This window comes from Girardinichthys multiradiatus, chromosome 8 (assembly GCF_021462225.1).
Source record: "Girardinichthys multiradiatus isolate DD_20200921_A chromosome 8, DD_fGirMul_XY1, whole genome shotgun sequence".
In the NCBI taxonomy this organism is placed as follows: domain Eukaryota; kingdom Metazoa; phylum Chordata; class Actinopteri; order Cyprinodontiformes; family Goodeidae; genus Girardinichthys; species Girardinichthys multiradiatus.
Genome location: NC_061801.1, coordinates 11548927 through 11566042, shown reverse-complemented (window position 1 = coordinate 11566042; position 17116 = coordinate 11548927). Strand labels below are relative to the sequence as shown.

The following is a 17116-nucleotide window of genomic DNA, read 5'->3' as shown; positions in this document are numbered from 1 at the left end:
GTCATTTATAAAGGCTGCAGAATGCATTTAGGATTGTTGTACATTTTGATGCATTTTATGATGCATTGTTGCATTTTGTTTAAACATTTTGCATCCTGGCCCACATGTTTTGATGTGAACCCATGTTTTTTGTTAGGTCTACAGCAGCTTGGATTTGTCCCGAGGGCATCTGGAGGAAAAGGGAGAGACAGAGGAGAAGAAGAGTGAGAGCCCGCTGACTGTGGACTCTCTGAGCTGGACACCAGACTTTGCCGAAATGTAGGAGTATTTCCATCCGTACTGAAAAAGTTTAACTGGATTTCTTTTAAACAGATAAACGAGGCCTGACTGAATATGAATATATGATACAATCTGCTCAAGCATTGTTTGTTTAGCTCATAATAATCTGTTGTTCTTTTCTCCAGGCCCTCATTGTCCCACTCAACAGACACAGACAGTACGAACCAGGTCCCTCGACCCACTTTACTTCCAAAGTTTGCTATCTCCGCTGAGAGCGAAGGAGACGACACCTCAGGCCTCAGCGACCCCAGCAAGGTGTCCTTCTCTATCGGAGAGCTGCCGCAGGATGAGCCTGATGTTGTCACTCCTGGGAGCTCTCACAGTGGAGCCACACTTTCTGGTATGAATTACTCCATCAATACAAATAACACTGGACAGAAATGTGATACATGGGTTCGGTTCCGGAAAATCTGAAAAATGATAGCTTTCAGTATAAGAGAGTTTTTCTTTTCAACATAACTTTTCAATGGTTGTTACTCTTTTAGTTTGGAATATTGTTTTTACTGTGCAAGTCAGTCCGGCCAGTGTGTGAAAGTTTGTGCATCAATCAAATCCGATCCAACTGTTGTCATTGTGTGGTAAAGTTAATAAAATAAAACAAAACAAAAGTATTTTTTTCTCTAGGATCAACAAATTTTCTTAAAGAAAATAATTAAAGAAATATTTCCTAGAGAATTTAGAGCCTTATGATTTATAAATGATGCCAACATTTTTAAATCCAGCATGTTCAATCACAGGTAGAAAGCTCAAAAGGATAGAACAGTGCAGCCTTGCCTCACTCTGTTCATGCTCCCGGTATCTGCCCTCTCTCACTTAAGCTGCCTTGATGAACTGCAGACATGTCTCCACATGCCTCTGTAGAAATACAGTTTCCTTTTGGCTTTTTGTATTTTGTATTTCTGTGCCTCCAACTTTATATGTTAAACACCTTACTAATGCTAAAAATAGCTAAGTTTGATTATCTTTCACTCAGTATCATCCACACTGGAGGGTGTCAGTGTGCCATGGTAGTTCCTGAGAATGATGCATTTATTTATTGGAAGAATATTGGATTTTTCAGTTTCAAACCTGCTGAAAAGTTGTCCAATTCCAGGAACCAGACAATAATTTGATGCATCTAGTCTTGAATAATCAGTTGATTTCTGAGAGTGTCTCACTGCAAATGTTGTAAATGTTGAAACAGTAACTGGTTTAGAGATTTTGTTTTACTTTTGCTCTATAAGTTCTATGTGATTCTTATGTTCCTGAAAGGTAGAAAGACTTTTAGCTTTAGTCAGAGCCTGCTTTCAATCTTTTTTATGCTTATAGATGATTGTAGCCTCATATATACTATTAAGGCATGGAAGAGATGTCAGTCTTCTTCTCTTGGTCTCTACAAGAAAGCACAGAACCAAAACCTAAATGTAAATACATTTTATTTAGGGTTTTCATCCAATTGCTGCTTTATTAGTAAAATCTTTATACCTTTTTCTGTAAACCATTTGCTCTAATTAGGAAGCTTCTCAGAGCATCTGGACCAGCTGACACCCAGAAGTGAGGAGGTAAAGAACCCTGATGGTACCAGTCATGCCTCCACAGATCAGGGACCTCAGACCACCTCGCTGCGAACAGAAATTGCTGCAGAGAAGACCAAACCTGTGGCTAAAGTCCCCAAATCGGTATCAACTGGAACTCTTTCCCTGATGATCCCTAGTGGTAAGTCAAAGAAAGTACAAACAGTAAACAATCATATACTGATTTTCACAGTAAAGATCTGTTCCTCACAGTGAATACTAAGTGATAACATTTTAAAACTGAGTGCGTTAGAGAAAGCTCTTTATAGATCTGTTCAGAATTGGCCTAGCTTGACATCTGCTGGGAGATCCATTTTACAGACTTACTGTGAGAAAACCGGCAAGTCCAAGCCAATAATGAACAAAATGCACAGTTAGGCCCGAGGCAAGATATTCTTGCTGCTGAGAGAGAAAATCCTATTAGCCTCATCTCACCAGCTTCACAGCACCACCTCAGTACTGACTCCAGGCCGAGTTTAAGTCTGATTGATTAAATAACGAAAGCCTCCAAGGTGGTGATTGTTTTGTCTTTTTACAGATGTCTTTGGGGTGTCTCCACTAGCCAGCCCTCTTTCTCCTTACTCCCTCTCCTCGGACCCGTCCTCCAGAGACTCCTCTCCGAGCAGAGATTCCTCCCTCTGTACCACGAATTCACGGCAGCCCATCGTTATCCACAGCTCTGGGAAAAAGTTTGGCTTTACACTGAGGGCAATCAGAGTGTACGCTTGTGACGGTGACATGTACACTGTCTACCACATGGTCTGGGTAAGAAAAATCCAACCTCTGATAAGACATTTTAATCCAGTATTTTGTAAAAAATATATTAATAATGTTTTGAGATGAATATATAATGATTATATTGATTATTATTGGTTGTGTTTGTGAATCAGAATGTCGAAGACGCCGGGCCAGCACATAAAGCAGGACTCAAAGCTGGCGACCTGATTACTCACGTTAATGGAGAACCTGTTCATGGGCTTGTTCACACTGAGGTGGTGGAGCTCCTGCTGAAGGTAACGGAGACTGTGTCTTTACCTTTAAACTCGAGCTGTTTACATGTTATTTAAGGTATCAGAAGAAAGAAATGTAACTATCGATCCATAAATGGTTTGAATACTAATACACTATTACAGCTGCAGCCCTGTGGGATAACAATGATCTGTGCATAGCTAGAGACCATAATGTTTGCCCATTCTTTTTTTTACAAAATAGAGCAAGGTCAGTCAGATTGAAGCAAAAAAACAGATGCTCTTGATCCAAATTATCAATTGAAATTAAGTCTGGACTTTGACTGGGCCATTCTGACACATGTACAGGTCCTTCTCCAAATATTAGCATATTGTGATAAAGTTCATTATTTTCCATAATGTCATGATGAAAATGTAACATTCATATATTTTAGATTTATTGCACACTAACTGAAATATTTCAGGTCTTTTATTGTCTTAATACGGATGATTTTGGCATACAGCTCATGAAAACCCAAAATTCCTATCTCACAAAATTAGCATTTCATTAAAAGGGTCTCTAAACGAGCTATGAACCTAATCATCTGAATCAACGAGTTAACTCTAAACACCTGCAAAAGATTCCTGAGGCCTTTAAAACTAACAGCCTGGTTCATCACTCAAAACCCCAATCATGGGTAAGACTGCCGACCTGACTGCTGTCCAGAAGGCCACTATTGACACCCTCAAGCAAGAGGGTAAGACACAGAAAGAAATTTCTGAACCAATAGGCTGTTCCCAGAGTGCTGTATCAAGGCACCTCAGTGGGAAGTCTGTGGGAAGGAAAAAGTGTGGCAGAAAACGCTGCACAACGAGAAGAGGTGACCGGACCCTGAGGAAGATTGTGGAGAAGGGACGATTCCAGACCTTGGGGGACTTGCGGAAGCAGTGGACTGAGTCTGGAGTAGAAACATCCAGAGCCACCGTGCACAGGCGTGTGCAGGAAATGGGCTACAGGTGCCGCATTCCCCAGGTCAAGCCACTTTTGAACCAGAAACAGCGGCAGAAGCGCCTGACCTGGGCTACAGAGAAGCAGCACTGGACTGTTGCTCAGTGGTCCAAAGTACTTTTTTTGGATGAAAGCAAATTCTGCACGTCATTCGGAAATCAAGGTGCCAGAGTCTGGAGGAAGACTGGGGAGAAGGAAATGCCAAAATGCCAGAGGTCCAGTGTCAAGTACCCACAGTCAGTGATGGTCTGGGGTGCCGTGTCAGCTGCTGGTGTTGGTCCACTGTGTTTTATCAAGGGCGGGGTCAATGCAGCTAGCTATCAGGAGATTGTGGAGCACTTCATGCTTCCATCTGCTGAAAAGCTTTATGGAGATAAAGATTTCATTTTTCAGCACGACCTGGCACCTGCTCACAGTGCCAAAACCACTGGTAAATGGTTTACTGACCATGGTATCACTGTGCTCAATTGGCCTGCCAACTCTCCTGACCTGAACCCCATAGAGAATCTGTGGGATATTGTGAAGAGAACGTTGAGAGACTCAAGACCCAACACTCTGGATGAGCTAAAGGCCGCTATCGAAGCATCCTGGGCCTCCATAAGACCTCAGCAGTGCCACAGGCTGATTGCCTCCATGCCACGCCGCATTGAAGCAGTCATTTCTGCAAAAGGATTCCTGACCAAGTATTGAGTGCATAACTGTACATGATTATTTGAAGGTTGACGTTTTTTGTATTAAAAACACTTTTCTTTTTGTGGACGGATGAAATATGCTAATTTTGTGAGATAGGAATTTTGGGTTTTCATGAGCTGTATGCCAAAATCATCCGTATTAAGACAATAAAAGACCTGAAATATTTCAGTTAGTGTGCAATGAATCTAAAATATATGAATGTTAAATTTTCATCATGACATTATGGAAAATAATGAACTTTATCACAATATGCTAATTTTTTGAGAAGGACCTGTATATGCTTTGTTGTAAACTATTCTAGATTTTTCTGTATGTTTGAGGTGGTAGTTTTTCTGCAAGGTGAATCTACGCCCCCCACATCATGATGCTGCCACTGTCATGTTGGAATATTGATTTTGGGGTGATGTATGGTAGAAAGCTAATACCGAAAGTATTAGGTTGCTACCACACATTTAGTTTTTTATGTAGGCCAAACAGTTACGTTTTGGTTTCGTCGGACCAGGACGCTTTTGTTTACATTTTTTCTGTGCACAACCACAGACTTCACACATTGAAGTTTGTAGTTGTAACATGATAAGGTTTAAGAGGAGCGGATACTTTTGCTAGGGACTGTAGGTATATAACTTAAGTATTTTTGATTACTACCAGTTTCCTTTCTTACAAGAATTTTGTCTCTTTTTTTTTTTTAGAGTGGAAGCAAAGTGGCCATCTCGACCACTCCTTTTGAAAACACATCAATAAAAACTGGTCCAGCCAGGAGGAACAGCTACAAGAGCAAGATGGTGAGATGTGGAAAGAAGCCCAAAAAGGAGAAGACACCAGAAAGGTAGAGAATTTATAGAACTGAACATATTTTATTTTTCCCTTTATCTGGAATCTGCAGACTTTGACTGTATTAAATCAAAACAATAAAAAGGTAATTAAGGTTACTTTTGCCTGAGATGTGGAATCATAAGGCTGCTGTTTCTCCAGTAAATGTGTTTTGTTAAAGAAATTGCACAAAATGTCTAGGTTGTTCCCCAGTGACTTCTAATTGGCCTGCAAGAATATACAAAAACCTTCTGATAAGAAAATGTACAAACACTGATGGACTTTGTTACTCAACGCAACTAAACATTATGGGCTTTTCTTTATCTTCTGTGGGAAATATCTTGAGGTTGTGGTCTATGGGGCCTATTTTGCTAAAACTGAAATGGATCCAACGCTGATATTTAGGCACTGATTGGGGACTTTTCTTCTAGCATTTAAAAGATTTGTCCAGCTACAAATCTGTTTAACGATACAAGTTAATAATTCCGTTCACATTGTTTCACAGCTGCTTTTCCTATGCATATGGACTATTATTAATTCTTGTCAAAACCATAATTTTATAGCGTGCAAGAAAACCTTTAGCATTCTGACCATTGTAATGCGATGACGTCATAACCGCCCTCGCATCCAGAATGCTCGCCATCAAATTGACGAGTTTGGGAGTTCTAGTAGTGTTAGACTTCTGGGAGTCCTAGTGTTAAATAAGTGTTTTTCTAGGCTACAAAGTTTAATTTGGCTTAACCTGTGACCCATATCTTGGTAGGTTTGATGTTGTGCCATACTCTGAAGGCAGTTGGTTGCATTAAATTTTAACTTGAAGGTGTCTGGCTTCGAATGTACGATACACTTTTCGGATTTTTGTGAACAGTTTTAAAAGCCATGTATTATTTGTCTTCCATTTCACATTTATACATCACTTTGTGTTGGTCTAGCACCTAAAAATGTTAATGCTTTTCAAAGACGCTGTAAATTATTGCTTATAACTGTTTTCCATGTTGTCTTATACGGAGCAGACCAATGATACTAAGGGCATAAGTATATATTACAGTAATAAGCCCTTTAGTGACTTCAGATTTTCATCTCTGCTTTGATAAAGCATCCTCGTGATGTTTTCAAAAGAATGACATGTTATGCTTAAATTTTTGACCCTGTTTTGGTTTTTCAGGCGGCGCTCCATTTTCAAACGTTTCGCCATGCAGCCTTCGCCTCTGCTTCACACAAGCCGCAGTTTCTCTTCCCTGAACCACTCTCTGTCATCCGGTGAGAGTTTGCCTGGCTCTCCCACCCACAGTCTCTCCCCTCGCTCCCCCACCACTGCCCTACGAGCTGCACCAGATTTCCCCCAGTCAGGTGGGAGAGTTGATATCCACTTTGGAAAACACATGAATCCTCTTTAAGAGTATTTTACCATGTATGCCTTTTATTAACTGATACCTACTGTGTCTTGTGCTTGTGAATTCCAGGTGGCAACTCTTCCCAGAGCAGCTCTCCCAGCTCCAGTGCTCCAAACTCCCCTGCAGGCTCAGGCCACATTCGTCCCAGCACTCTACATGGCCTCGGCCCCAAGCTGCCAGGTCAGAGGCTTCGACAGGGGCGCCGGAAGTCTGCCGGCAGCATTCCCCTCTCTCCTTTGGCCCGCACACCTTCACCCACTCCGCAGCCGACATCTCCTCAGCGCTCGCCCTCTCCGCTTCTTAGCGGACATCCTGTAGCAATTTCCAAGGCAACACAATCTTTCCCAGCCAAAATACACTCACCTCCAACAATTGTGCGCCATATTGCTTGCCCTAAAACTGCTGAGCCGCCTCGTTCACCTCTGCTGAAGCGTGTCCAGTCTGAGGAGAAGCTGTCCCCATCCTACGCAGGGGAGAAGAAGCACCTTTGCACCAGAAAACACAGCTTAGAAGTCACCCAGGAGGAGGTGCAGGATGAGGAGCTAAGGGCTTCTGAGAGAGATTACACTATCTTGCAGAGTGTGGACGAAACAGCCAGTGAGCCGCTGCCCATTAATCGGCTGCGGCCTGTTGAGCAGGGCTGCTTAAAGAGACCCATCAGTCGTAAGGTGGGCCGACAGGAGTCTGTGGAGGAGCTTGACAAAGAAAAACTGAAATTCAAGATGGTTGTTAAAAGGCAGGACTGGTCAGAGAGGAGGGAGTCTTTGCAGAAACAAGATGCTCTGCTTGAATCTGACTCATCGCCCCTGTGTGGTGATGAGAGGGATGAAGGTTTTATTTTTCCAAACCAGAACAAAACCCAGAGCAGCACAGAGTGTGGTCTGGAGATCAAAGCTGCTAGCACAACGCTTAAAGATGTCCTGTACAAAAAACTTTCCACACGAGTCTCTGAGGGCTTCACTGAAGCTTCCGGCAACTGCGAGAGTGAAGGAAGCACCCGAACATCTACCTGCACTCCTCACACAGAGCGGCAGCACCCTCGGCAGGGCAAAGACGCCATGAAGCTCGACAGATTGGACTTTAAAGCTCCAAGCATGGAGTTCACCAGGAAGAGGCTGTCATTTGAAGACAGAGAGGACTGCATGTGTCGGCTGTCGTCTGGCCTCCATGAGAACCTCCATTTTGGCTCCATGAGGTCCAAGAGCCTCCAGCTGGACACAGTCATGTCTCATGACCACATAAAGGGCAGCATTCACTCAAACCCTGAAGGTCTGGTCTCTAAACTTTACTCAGGGAGGGAGGGGAGTGCTGTGGAGAAACTCCAGCTCATTTCTTCTTCTGAGTCTCCACTGAGAAAGACCTCATCTGAGTACAAACTCGAAGGACGACACGTCTCCTCGCTTAAACCTCTGGAGGGGACCCTGGACATTGCTCTGCTTTCAGGACCAAGGGTTTCCAAAACCGAGAACTGTCTCTCCAAGATGACAGACCACACAAGCGACACTCTTTCCGTGAGTCCATCAGTACGGCTCAAAAGTCCAACTGAAAGACAGATTACCATCCCCCAACTGAAAGCTGATAAAATGAAAACCACTCTGACCTGTTTACCAAGCAATGAAGCTGTTTCACCTGTAACCAGCGGAGTTGCCTCCAAAGGGCAGCCAAATACGGCAGCAGCAGACATTAAAATCAGTTCAAGCAGTGAGAAGACACTGGACAGACACAGAGACTCATTTAAGGCTTCAGGAGTCAAACAAGACAGCCGTGCCAGTGTAAAGGCCTCGTCCTCTTTAGCTCATGACCATAGAGGCTCCCGACACACCTCCCACTTCTCCTCCAGCGGGAAAACCCCCTCCATACGGGAAGTAAGCAACGAAGATCAGGAGGATGAAGCGGAGCAAGAGGAAGTTTTACCAAACACTACATCACAAAATGAAACAGTGGCATCTTTGAGTTCAGCAAAGCTGGTGGTAAACATCAAAGCTCCTGCACATGTAGAGATAGATCATACTCGAAAACCACTAAGGCAGAGCACAGACTCTGGCTTGGATACAGGTCAGCATCAGAGTGCTGAGAAAACGATATTTGCTGTAAGCTGTGTGCCTGACTGGCCTGTACAAAACGTCTCCACTTCTAAACCCAATCTAGAGAATGTGCTTTCTAAGCAGCAACCCCTCAACATCTGTTCCTCAGACAAACAGACAAGAGTTTCTGTCACAACATCAGCATTATCTACTGAGCATGATAATAAATCCAGCTGTTTAAATTCTGAAGTCGCTTGTGAAACATCTGCTGGTGACAATGTTGCACTGCCAAGCAGAGGAACGGACCGAGCAATCAATACCTCTGCCTCCAAATCAGCAAAAAACACAGACGTTTGTGCTGTAAATGCAGACACTTCCTTAACTCCTCCAACAAAAGAGAAAACAAATATGAACAAAAAAGGTAACTCTGTCTCTGCCGGTGACTCACAGGACATGTTCTTGATGAAAGAAGTTCCTATAATTTTATCAAAGAACTTGGTTTGTTTAAAAGATATTGGGCAGCCCGCTAAACACTGTCCAGCTGAAAAAGCACAGCACAAACCATCTGATTCAGAGTTTATGAAGAGAGTGAAGGAAAACACTGTGATCCAGTCTCCAAAACTTAAGGTTTCAGCTCCAAATGAGAGTGCTTCAAGTCCTAAAGGTAAGTCAAGGCCTGAACCACAACCTGCAGGTCCCACATCTGTGAAGGATTCAAATCCAGCTGAAGGAAAGTCTCATGGCACAACTCCAGTCCCAGCGTTTAAAGGAAGTCCAAGCTCAAAATACCCTAAAGATTCTGCAGCCACTACTAAAAACGTTCAAGCAACCAAATACACGAAACATGGAGAGGTTTCAATGTTGTCCATCGAGTGCAGCATAAAGCAAGAAGAACCAGCTCAGCCAATGCAGTCACCCAAGCAAAAGATGACTCAGCCCAACAGTTCTGTTACCATAAAAGACAGCACAGACTCGAAGCCAAAACCTCTCCCTCCAAAAACCACATCATCATCTCTGCATATCAAACATAATCTAGATGCAAAACCAAAAGATTGCTCACCCAGAAACCAAGTTCATCCTGATTATAAACCAAAAGATGTCATCTTGCTTCTGCCTTCACCTCAGCCTCGGCAGCTCAGAAAGGAGCAGCCTACTGAGGTTATCCCTCCTGCCAGTCCTCCACCGGTTCAGCCAAAGCCTGCAGTGAAAAAGGACATAGACTTGTCGAGCCAAGAAGCCACCTTAGACAAGGTCAGCTGTGAGCCTGTGGTAAAGGCATTTAAGGACATAATCAAACAGGACAATCGCAAGCCGCCAGACACCCAAAACCCAACCGTTGACAAGCAGCCCTCATCAAGCCGGAAGGAACAGGCTGAGAAGAAGAAAAAAGACACAGTTCAAGAGGTGACGTCTGCACAAAAAAACACAAAAACAGATGCATCCCGGGCCTCTCCCTTTGCACTCAAACACACTTCAGATAAGGACAGTAGCAGGTGCAAGCAGCAGAAGGAGTCACCCCGTAACTCCAGTAACAAGAAGTAAAAACACAAAGAAAGTTCAAATGATTTCTGTCAGGATCATCATGCCTTCTGTTTGAGTTTTATTTGAGGACCGGCCAAGCTGTTACATGCCGATGTAGGTGTTGGTGTCTCTTAATTTGCTGATGACGTTGGTTTTTTTCTCTCAAGTCAAGTGAATGTTTCATGGTTTGTTTCTTTTCTACACCAAAGGCTTTGTGCAATCAGTATGTGAGAGGCTGTAATGTCTTGAAGATTTAGTGCCATAAAAGATTTTGAGTTGCACTTTTACTTGTGGACACGGAGAAGTTGATGCCAAGGTCTTTTAATGCAGTAGACCACAGGATTTTACTAAGCAGTTAAGCTTGTTGAATTAGTTTTTCCTGCATGGTATGATCCATTTGATTCATAATTGTCGATCAGGTGGTACACAGAGGGAATACACCATGTTCTGTGCTTGTTCATCTAAAACTTTAAAGTACAGAATCATGTCCCGGTTCTTAGTAAAGGGGCCTTAGACATATGGCAAATAAAACCTCTTGCTGTTCTTAGCAAGAGGTTTTATTTGCATTCCTTTGACATCTGTACATATAGTTCTGATTTGTATGCAATATGGTGTAAATAGGATATTGTAATATAGGAAAAACATGGGCTCACACGATTGTTTGTATTATATGTAAAGAATTTGCTGTATCATGTTTGTATCGTCGATATGAAGACGTTCTGCTCTGTGGTCTAAAGTCTCATCAAAAGCGCTCTCCTCTCTGACGTCTACCGTTTTTTCACGTTTCAAAATTGACTTGAAGAGTGACAAAGTTTGAGGAGCTAACTGGGCTGTTTCTTAAAATGTAGCACTACAAAAAAAAACTGTGAGGGCTATCAGCGTTTCCTAGGAATGTCTCTACTGTGAGTCGGCGTGTTTGCAGACTAACTGTAGTTTGAAAAATGATAAGCGAATGTTCGATTGAAGAAATAAACAAGCACTTCTGCACACGTGCAGCTGATTTAAAACGATATCCTTTAGGGGTTTTAATGTTAGGGACTTCAGCTCAATCCCACAAGGTATATGCCATCTTAAAGGGTGGATGTTCAAGTATTTCACTGTCAGGGTGTCTGTGCTGTTTTCAGTCGACCTTTAGCCTTACATGGGTAAAGATGTAACAAATAGGCTGTCATGTATCCTTATTCATTCTTATTATTGATGCCTTTAAATTACAACCCCTGTATCACAAACTGAAGTTAGCTTAGGACATTATTCTTAGCAGTATATAAAATCTCATCTACTACTTGTATAAAAACTATATACACAAAGTATCTAAATGTTTCACACTGTCTCCAACAATTATTGACTACAAGAATGTTATTGTGAACCAATCAGATGTTTTCCTGCATTAGATATTGTAAAGGTATTGTGAGAAACTCCACCTTAATGTTTGATCACTCAGTCAATAAATTAGGAGCTAAACGTAGATCCAACACTTCATTCTCCTCTATTGAACCCCCCTTCTGTTTCCATGGTGACAGACATTTAAAAGCACATTCAGTGTTTGTTTACAAAGCCTCATGGATGTATATTTTGTCAAATAATTTGCCAAATCTGTATTCTGTGTCTCTGATAATGTTGCTGATAGCCATGCCCCCCCCCCAGGATATTATTTTGTGCAGTAATCGGTGTTCTTTCAAGTTTTTCTCGTCTGCTTGTCTCTTCAAGTCCCTTAGTTTCTCTGTGCAGCACTGGTATTAGGTGAACTCGCTCACTATGGTTTGTCTTTTAGAAAATGTGCAATAAGTGTTTTGAGTTTTTGTATTTTGCCCAAGAAAAGCTCTATGGATGTCATAGATGTTGTATATTAACAGATATTTATACTTCTAATGTTGCGTAAAACTGAAAATAAAATGAGATTCTAAATGAATGAATTTACAGCATCTTTTTTGTCTCTTCATTTCATTTTTACATAGGTGAGAATTGCTGTAAAAATGCGTGTTTTGCTTACTTTTAGGCAAAGCTTATTAGGTGGAAATAAGTCAACACTAACCCAGGCACTTTTTTATATCCTGTGTAAGAGTTTAGAAAAGTGTTGCCTAAGCAGCAGAAAGACTGCACAGGTGTCAGTTCAGGTTTAGGCTTCACTTTACACAATGGAAACCAGGTATTTACATACACTGAACAAGTCTGCCATAAGGTCAGGTTAAACGTTTTCTGTAATAGCTCAGTTAAGAAAATCAAACTGTTTATATGCTCTAAATGAGAAAGATTTTGTTTCAACTTTTGTTGAATTCATAGTTAAGATACATTTAGTATTTGTTAGAATTGCCTTTAAATTGTATGACTTAGGTCAAATGGTTATCTGTCCACAAGGTTTTGTGAGCTTGTGACAACACCCTAAAATATCAACTTTGTGGAGATGTGCTTAGGGTCATTGACCATTTAGAGGACCCATTTATTCTGAAGCTTTAACTTCCTGGTTAAAGTCTTGAGATGTTGCTTTTTAATGTCTCTACATAATGTCCTTCCCTAATGAGGCCATCTGTTTTGTGAATTGCAAAAGCCCTTCCTGCAGCAAACCACCTCCACATGATCCCCATGACCCCGTACTTTATAATTTGGATGGTGCTCACCAACTTGCAAGCTTTCTTCTGTGTCTCCATTTGGTCCTTATGACCAAATGCTTTTTATTTCAGCTTCATCAGACCAAAGGACATGTCTCCAGAAATTAAGGGTTTTGTCCAGGGGTGGATCTGCAAACTGGAATGTAGCATTTTATGTTGCTTTTAGGGTAATGGCTTCTTCCCTGTTGAGTGGCCTTTCAGGCCATGTTGTTACAGGAAGGTTTTCACACTGGTTAATGGCTCTCTTTTAGCAGCTTCAGCCTGCACCTTCTCAAAATCTTCAGCTTTTTCTCTGCATTCCATACGACCATTTTACTCAAAAACAAATTCAGCTCCGGGACACAGAAGCCATTTCCTTCTTGAATGGCATGATGGCTGGACATTCCCATACTGGTTATACTTGTGTACATTTGTTTGAACAAATAAAAGTTGCACCTTGAGGCATCTGCAAATTATACCCAAGAATGCACCAGATTTATTGGCTGGTTTCTTTTGACATCTCCATGATGTCACTGAAGGAATCTGCATGTTTGCTTCCTAAACTGAACAGACAATAATTACAGGTCCTTCTCAAAATATTAGCATATTGTGATAAAGTTCATTATTTTCCATAATGTCATGATGAAAATTTAACATTCATATATTTTAGATTCATTGCACACTAACTGAAATATTTCAGGTCTTTTATTATCTTAATACGGATGATTTTGGCATACAGCTCATGAAAACCCAAAATTCCTACCTCACAAAATTAGCATATTTCATCCGACCAATAAAAGAAAAGTGTTTTTAATACAAAAAACGTCAACCTTCAAATAATCATGTACAGTTATGCACTCAATACTTGGTCAGGAATCCTTTGGCAGAAATGACTGCTTCAATGCGTCGTGGCATGGAGGCAATCAGCCTGTGGCACTGCTGAGGTCTTATGGAGGCCCAGGATGCTTCGATAGCGGCCTTTAGCTCATCCAGAGTGTTGGGTCTTGAGTCTCTCAACGTTCTCTTCACAATATCCCACAGATTCTCTATGGGGTTCAGGTCAGGAGAGTTGGCAGGCCAATTGAGCACAGTGATACCATGGTCAGTAAACCATTTACCAGTGGTTTTGGCACTGTGAGCAGGTGCCAGGTCGTGCTGAAAAATGAAATCTTCATCTCCATAAAGCTTTTCAGCAGATGGAAGCATGAAGTGCTCCAAAATCTCCTGATAGCTAGCTGCATTGACCCTGCCCTTGATAAAACACAGTGGACCAACACCAGCAGCTGACACGGCACCCCAGACCATCACTGACTGTGGGTACTTGACACTGGACTTCAGGCATTTTGGCATTTCCTTCTCCCCAGTCTTCCTCCAGACTCTGGCACCTTGATTTCCGAATGACATGCAGAATTTGCTTTCATCCGAAAAAAGTACTTTGGACCACTGAGCAACAGTCCAGTGCTGCTTCTCTGTAGCCCAATTCCTGCACACGCCTGTGCGCGGTGGCTCTGGATGTTTCTACTCCAGACTCAGTCCACTGCTTCCGCAGGTCCCCCAAGGTCTGGAATCGGCCCTTCTCCACAATCTTCCTCAGGGTCCGGTCACCTCTTCTCGTTGTGCAGCGTTTTCTGCCACACTTTTTCCTTCCCACAGACTTCCCACTGAGGTGCCTTGATACAGCACTCTGGGAACAGCCTATTCGTTCAGAAATGTCTTTCTGTGTCTTACCCTCTTGCTTGAGGGTGTCAATAGTGGCCTTCTGGACAGCAGTCAGGTCGGCAGTCTTACCCATGATTGGGGTTTTGAGTGATGAACCAGGCTGGGAGTTTTAAAGGCCTCAGGAATCTTTTGCAGGTGTTTAGAGTTAACTCGTTGATTCAGATGATTAGGTTCATAGCTCGTTTAGAGACCCTTTTAATGATATGCTAATTTTGTGAGATAAGAATTTTGGGTTTTCATGAGCTGTATGCCACAATCATCCGTATTAAGACAATAAAAGACCTGAAATATTTCAGTTAGTGTGCAATGAATCTAAAATATATGAATGTTAAATTTTCATCATTACATTATGGAAAATGAACTTTATCACAATATGCTAATATTTTGAGAAGGACCTGTATGTGTATGTAAACTTCTAGATGTGAACTAACTAAAGATTTAGGTATTTCTGGCAGTCAGCAATTTGGATTAATTTTTGGTAAGCCTAACTGGCTATGAATCGAGAAGTTTGATCTAATTTATGGTCACCCAGTGAGAAATAAAAATGGTTGTCCTTTATTCAGTGTATGAAAATGCTGATTTCAGCTGTATATGAACACAAACTAAAAGTCATGCATCCCATCTGACCACTGTTTCCTCTAGGACTGAACTGAGGAAATTGCAATCATTTGTTTTAATTTCATACCCTGATATTTAAAGCCTCTAGATCTGCAATACATAAAGAGGCATGTGTTAAACCATGGTGTGGTACCAGTAGGGGGCAGTATCTCCATACTCCTGTTCCAAGGTGGGTGCTGTTTAAGTAGGTCTCTTGTTACGCAACATGTGCAGAGTGGAGCTGCAAAGAAAATGAAGCCTTATGAGCGGCATGTTTCTACCAGCTTGTTTTACTCATATCAGAACATAGTTTATCAAAATTACATGAGGTCCCACATCCCAATGTTTTGAAGTCAAAGATAAAATCGCATATAACTTTTTTTTTCCAGCAATGTGGATCAGGGCAGAAAAATCTAAATCACATGGTGCCTATTTTATTACAATTGCCATGCCTGTGTGCTTCATCTTTACCTTCACTTCCATCAGGAAGCTGTTTGCCTTCCTCAGCAATGTTCCCACTTCTGTTTTGATCACAGCTGCAAGCTTCTGTCTTCAGAGGAGGAGTGTCAGTAATCAAAGCTAGCATTGTTCATTAATCAGCATGTACCAATGTACCAAGCTGCTCCAGAACAACTTCCCAGCTTCCCCTGACACCGAAAAATAAATATTGTTTATCCTTATCAGCCAGATTCTTTCTCTGACTGCCATCTTTTATTCTCTTAAATCTACAAAAGCAGCCACAGATCTCAGTGTCATGTTTCATTTCTCGCTTTCTTCATCAGTCTTGCTATGCCTTCCTACCACTTTAGAGGAATTAAATAATATATTATTCAGATGATAGTGGGTCTCATGAAATGTACCATCATTGTCTGTACCAACGAGTGAAAGGTTGCCTGGTTCCCGATCCAATTTCCAAAAGCTGATCAATAGGGATGATGTAACCTCACCATTTGCATTGTTATGAATAAGGTGTGGAGTTCAATGATGTGAACAGGGGATACTCATGTCTGTTTGCACAGATAGACTCATTATATGGGGTGAAACAGCAAGGAAGCTCTTAGCAGTCAGCATCTACTTGTGCACTCTGATACAGGAAGGCTTAGAGATAGCACTGCTTACAATCTTACTGTAGGAAGGAATGTATATTGCATATACCTGCAATATGCAAAAGAGCTTACAGTGAAAAATGGTGCAAATAAGCTTCCCTCCCTTGCAAAAACCACCTTTCACTGCATTAATAGCTGCTAATATTTTGGAGTATATTTCTGTCAGCTTTGCACATCTAGAGATTAAAATTTTTCTCATTCTGAGTGGGATTGAATAGAGAATGCCTGTGATCAACAGTTTCCAAATATTTCCCCAGATATTCTATTGGTGTCACATCTGGACATTGAATAAAACCTTTGAATTTTAGCTCAAGCTGAATGGTTAGGGTGGTTGTCCTGCTAAAAGGCGAACCTCTGACCCTCAACAGGTCTTCATCCAGGATTGCACTTTGTTTAGCTCCATCCATATTCCCATCACCTCTACACTCTTCCTGTCCCTGCTAAGGAAAAGCATTTCCACAGCATGATGCTGCCACCACCATGTGTCAACGTGAGGATGGTGGGTTTGGGGTGATGTCTATTGTTGGTGTCCCACTGCGTATATTAGTTTGCACTTGCTAACCAGAGCACCTTTTCCTACAGGATTTTTTTTCAACAATGGCTTCCTTGCCTCTCTTCTGTAAAGAGCAGATTTGCAGAGTGCACGACAGGATATTAATAGTTTTCATGTCAACAGATTCTCTCCCCCGAGCTGTTGATTTCTTCAGCTCCTCCAGAGGTACCACAGGCCTATTGGCTACTTCTCTGATCAATGCTAACGACGTCTAAAGGCTGAAGACAGGGTTTTATTTAGGGGCATCAGAATAAATGGGGTGAACCCAAACGTATGTCACTCTTTCTGATTTAAATTTTTGTAAAATACCTTGAAAATCATGTATC

General features: G+C 41.8%; 1 protein-coding gene across 9 annotated transcripts in view; it reads left to right on the top strand.

Annotated features, from left to right (window-relative positions):
* Positions 1-12139, top strand: part of mast4 (microtubule associated serine/threonine kinase family member 4) — a 147473-nt gene extending 135334 nt beyond the window's left edge. For all 9 annotated transcript variants that reach the window (XM_047372084.1, XM_047372083.1, XM_047372085.1 and 6 more), the window contains 8 exons: positions 137-258; positions 405-619; positions 1774-1974; positions 2371-2597; positions 2723-2845; positions 5171-5307; positions 6457-6641; positions 6755-12139. In XM_047372084.1, coding sequence (XP_047228040.1) covers positions 137-258; positions 405-619; positions 1774-1974; positions 2371-2597; positions 2723-2845; positions 5171-5307; positions 6457-6641; positions 6755-10251 — 4707 coding nt within the window. In that variant the 3' untranslated portion in view covers positions 10252-12139. The remainder of the gene's footprint in view (positions 1-136; positions 259-404; positions 620-1773; positions 1975-2370; positions 2598-2722; positions 2846-5170; positions 5308-6456; positions 6642-6754) is intronic.
* The last annotated feature ends 4977 nt before the right edge of the window (positions 12140-17116 follow it).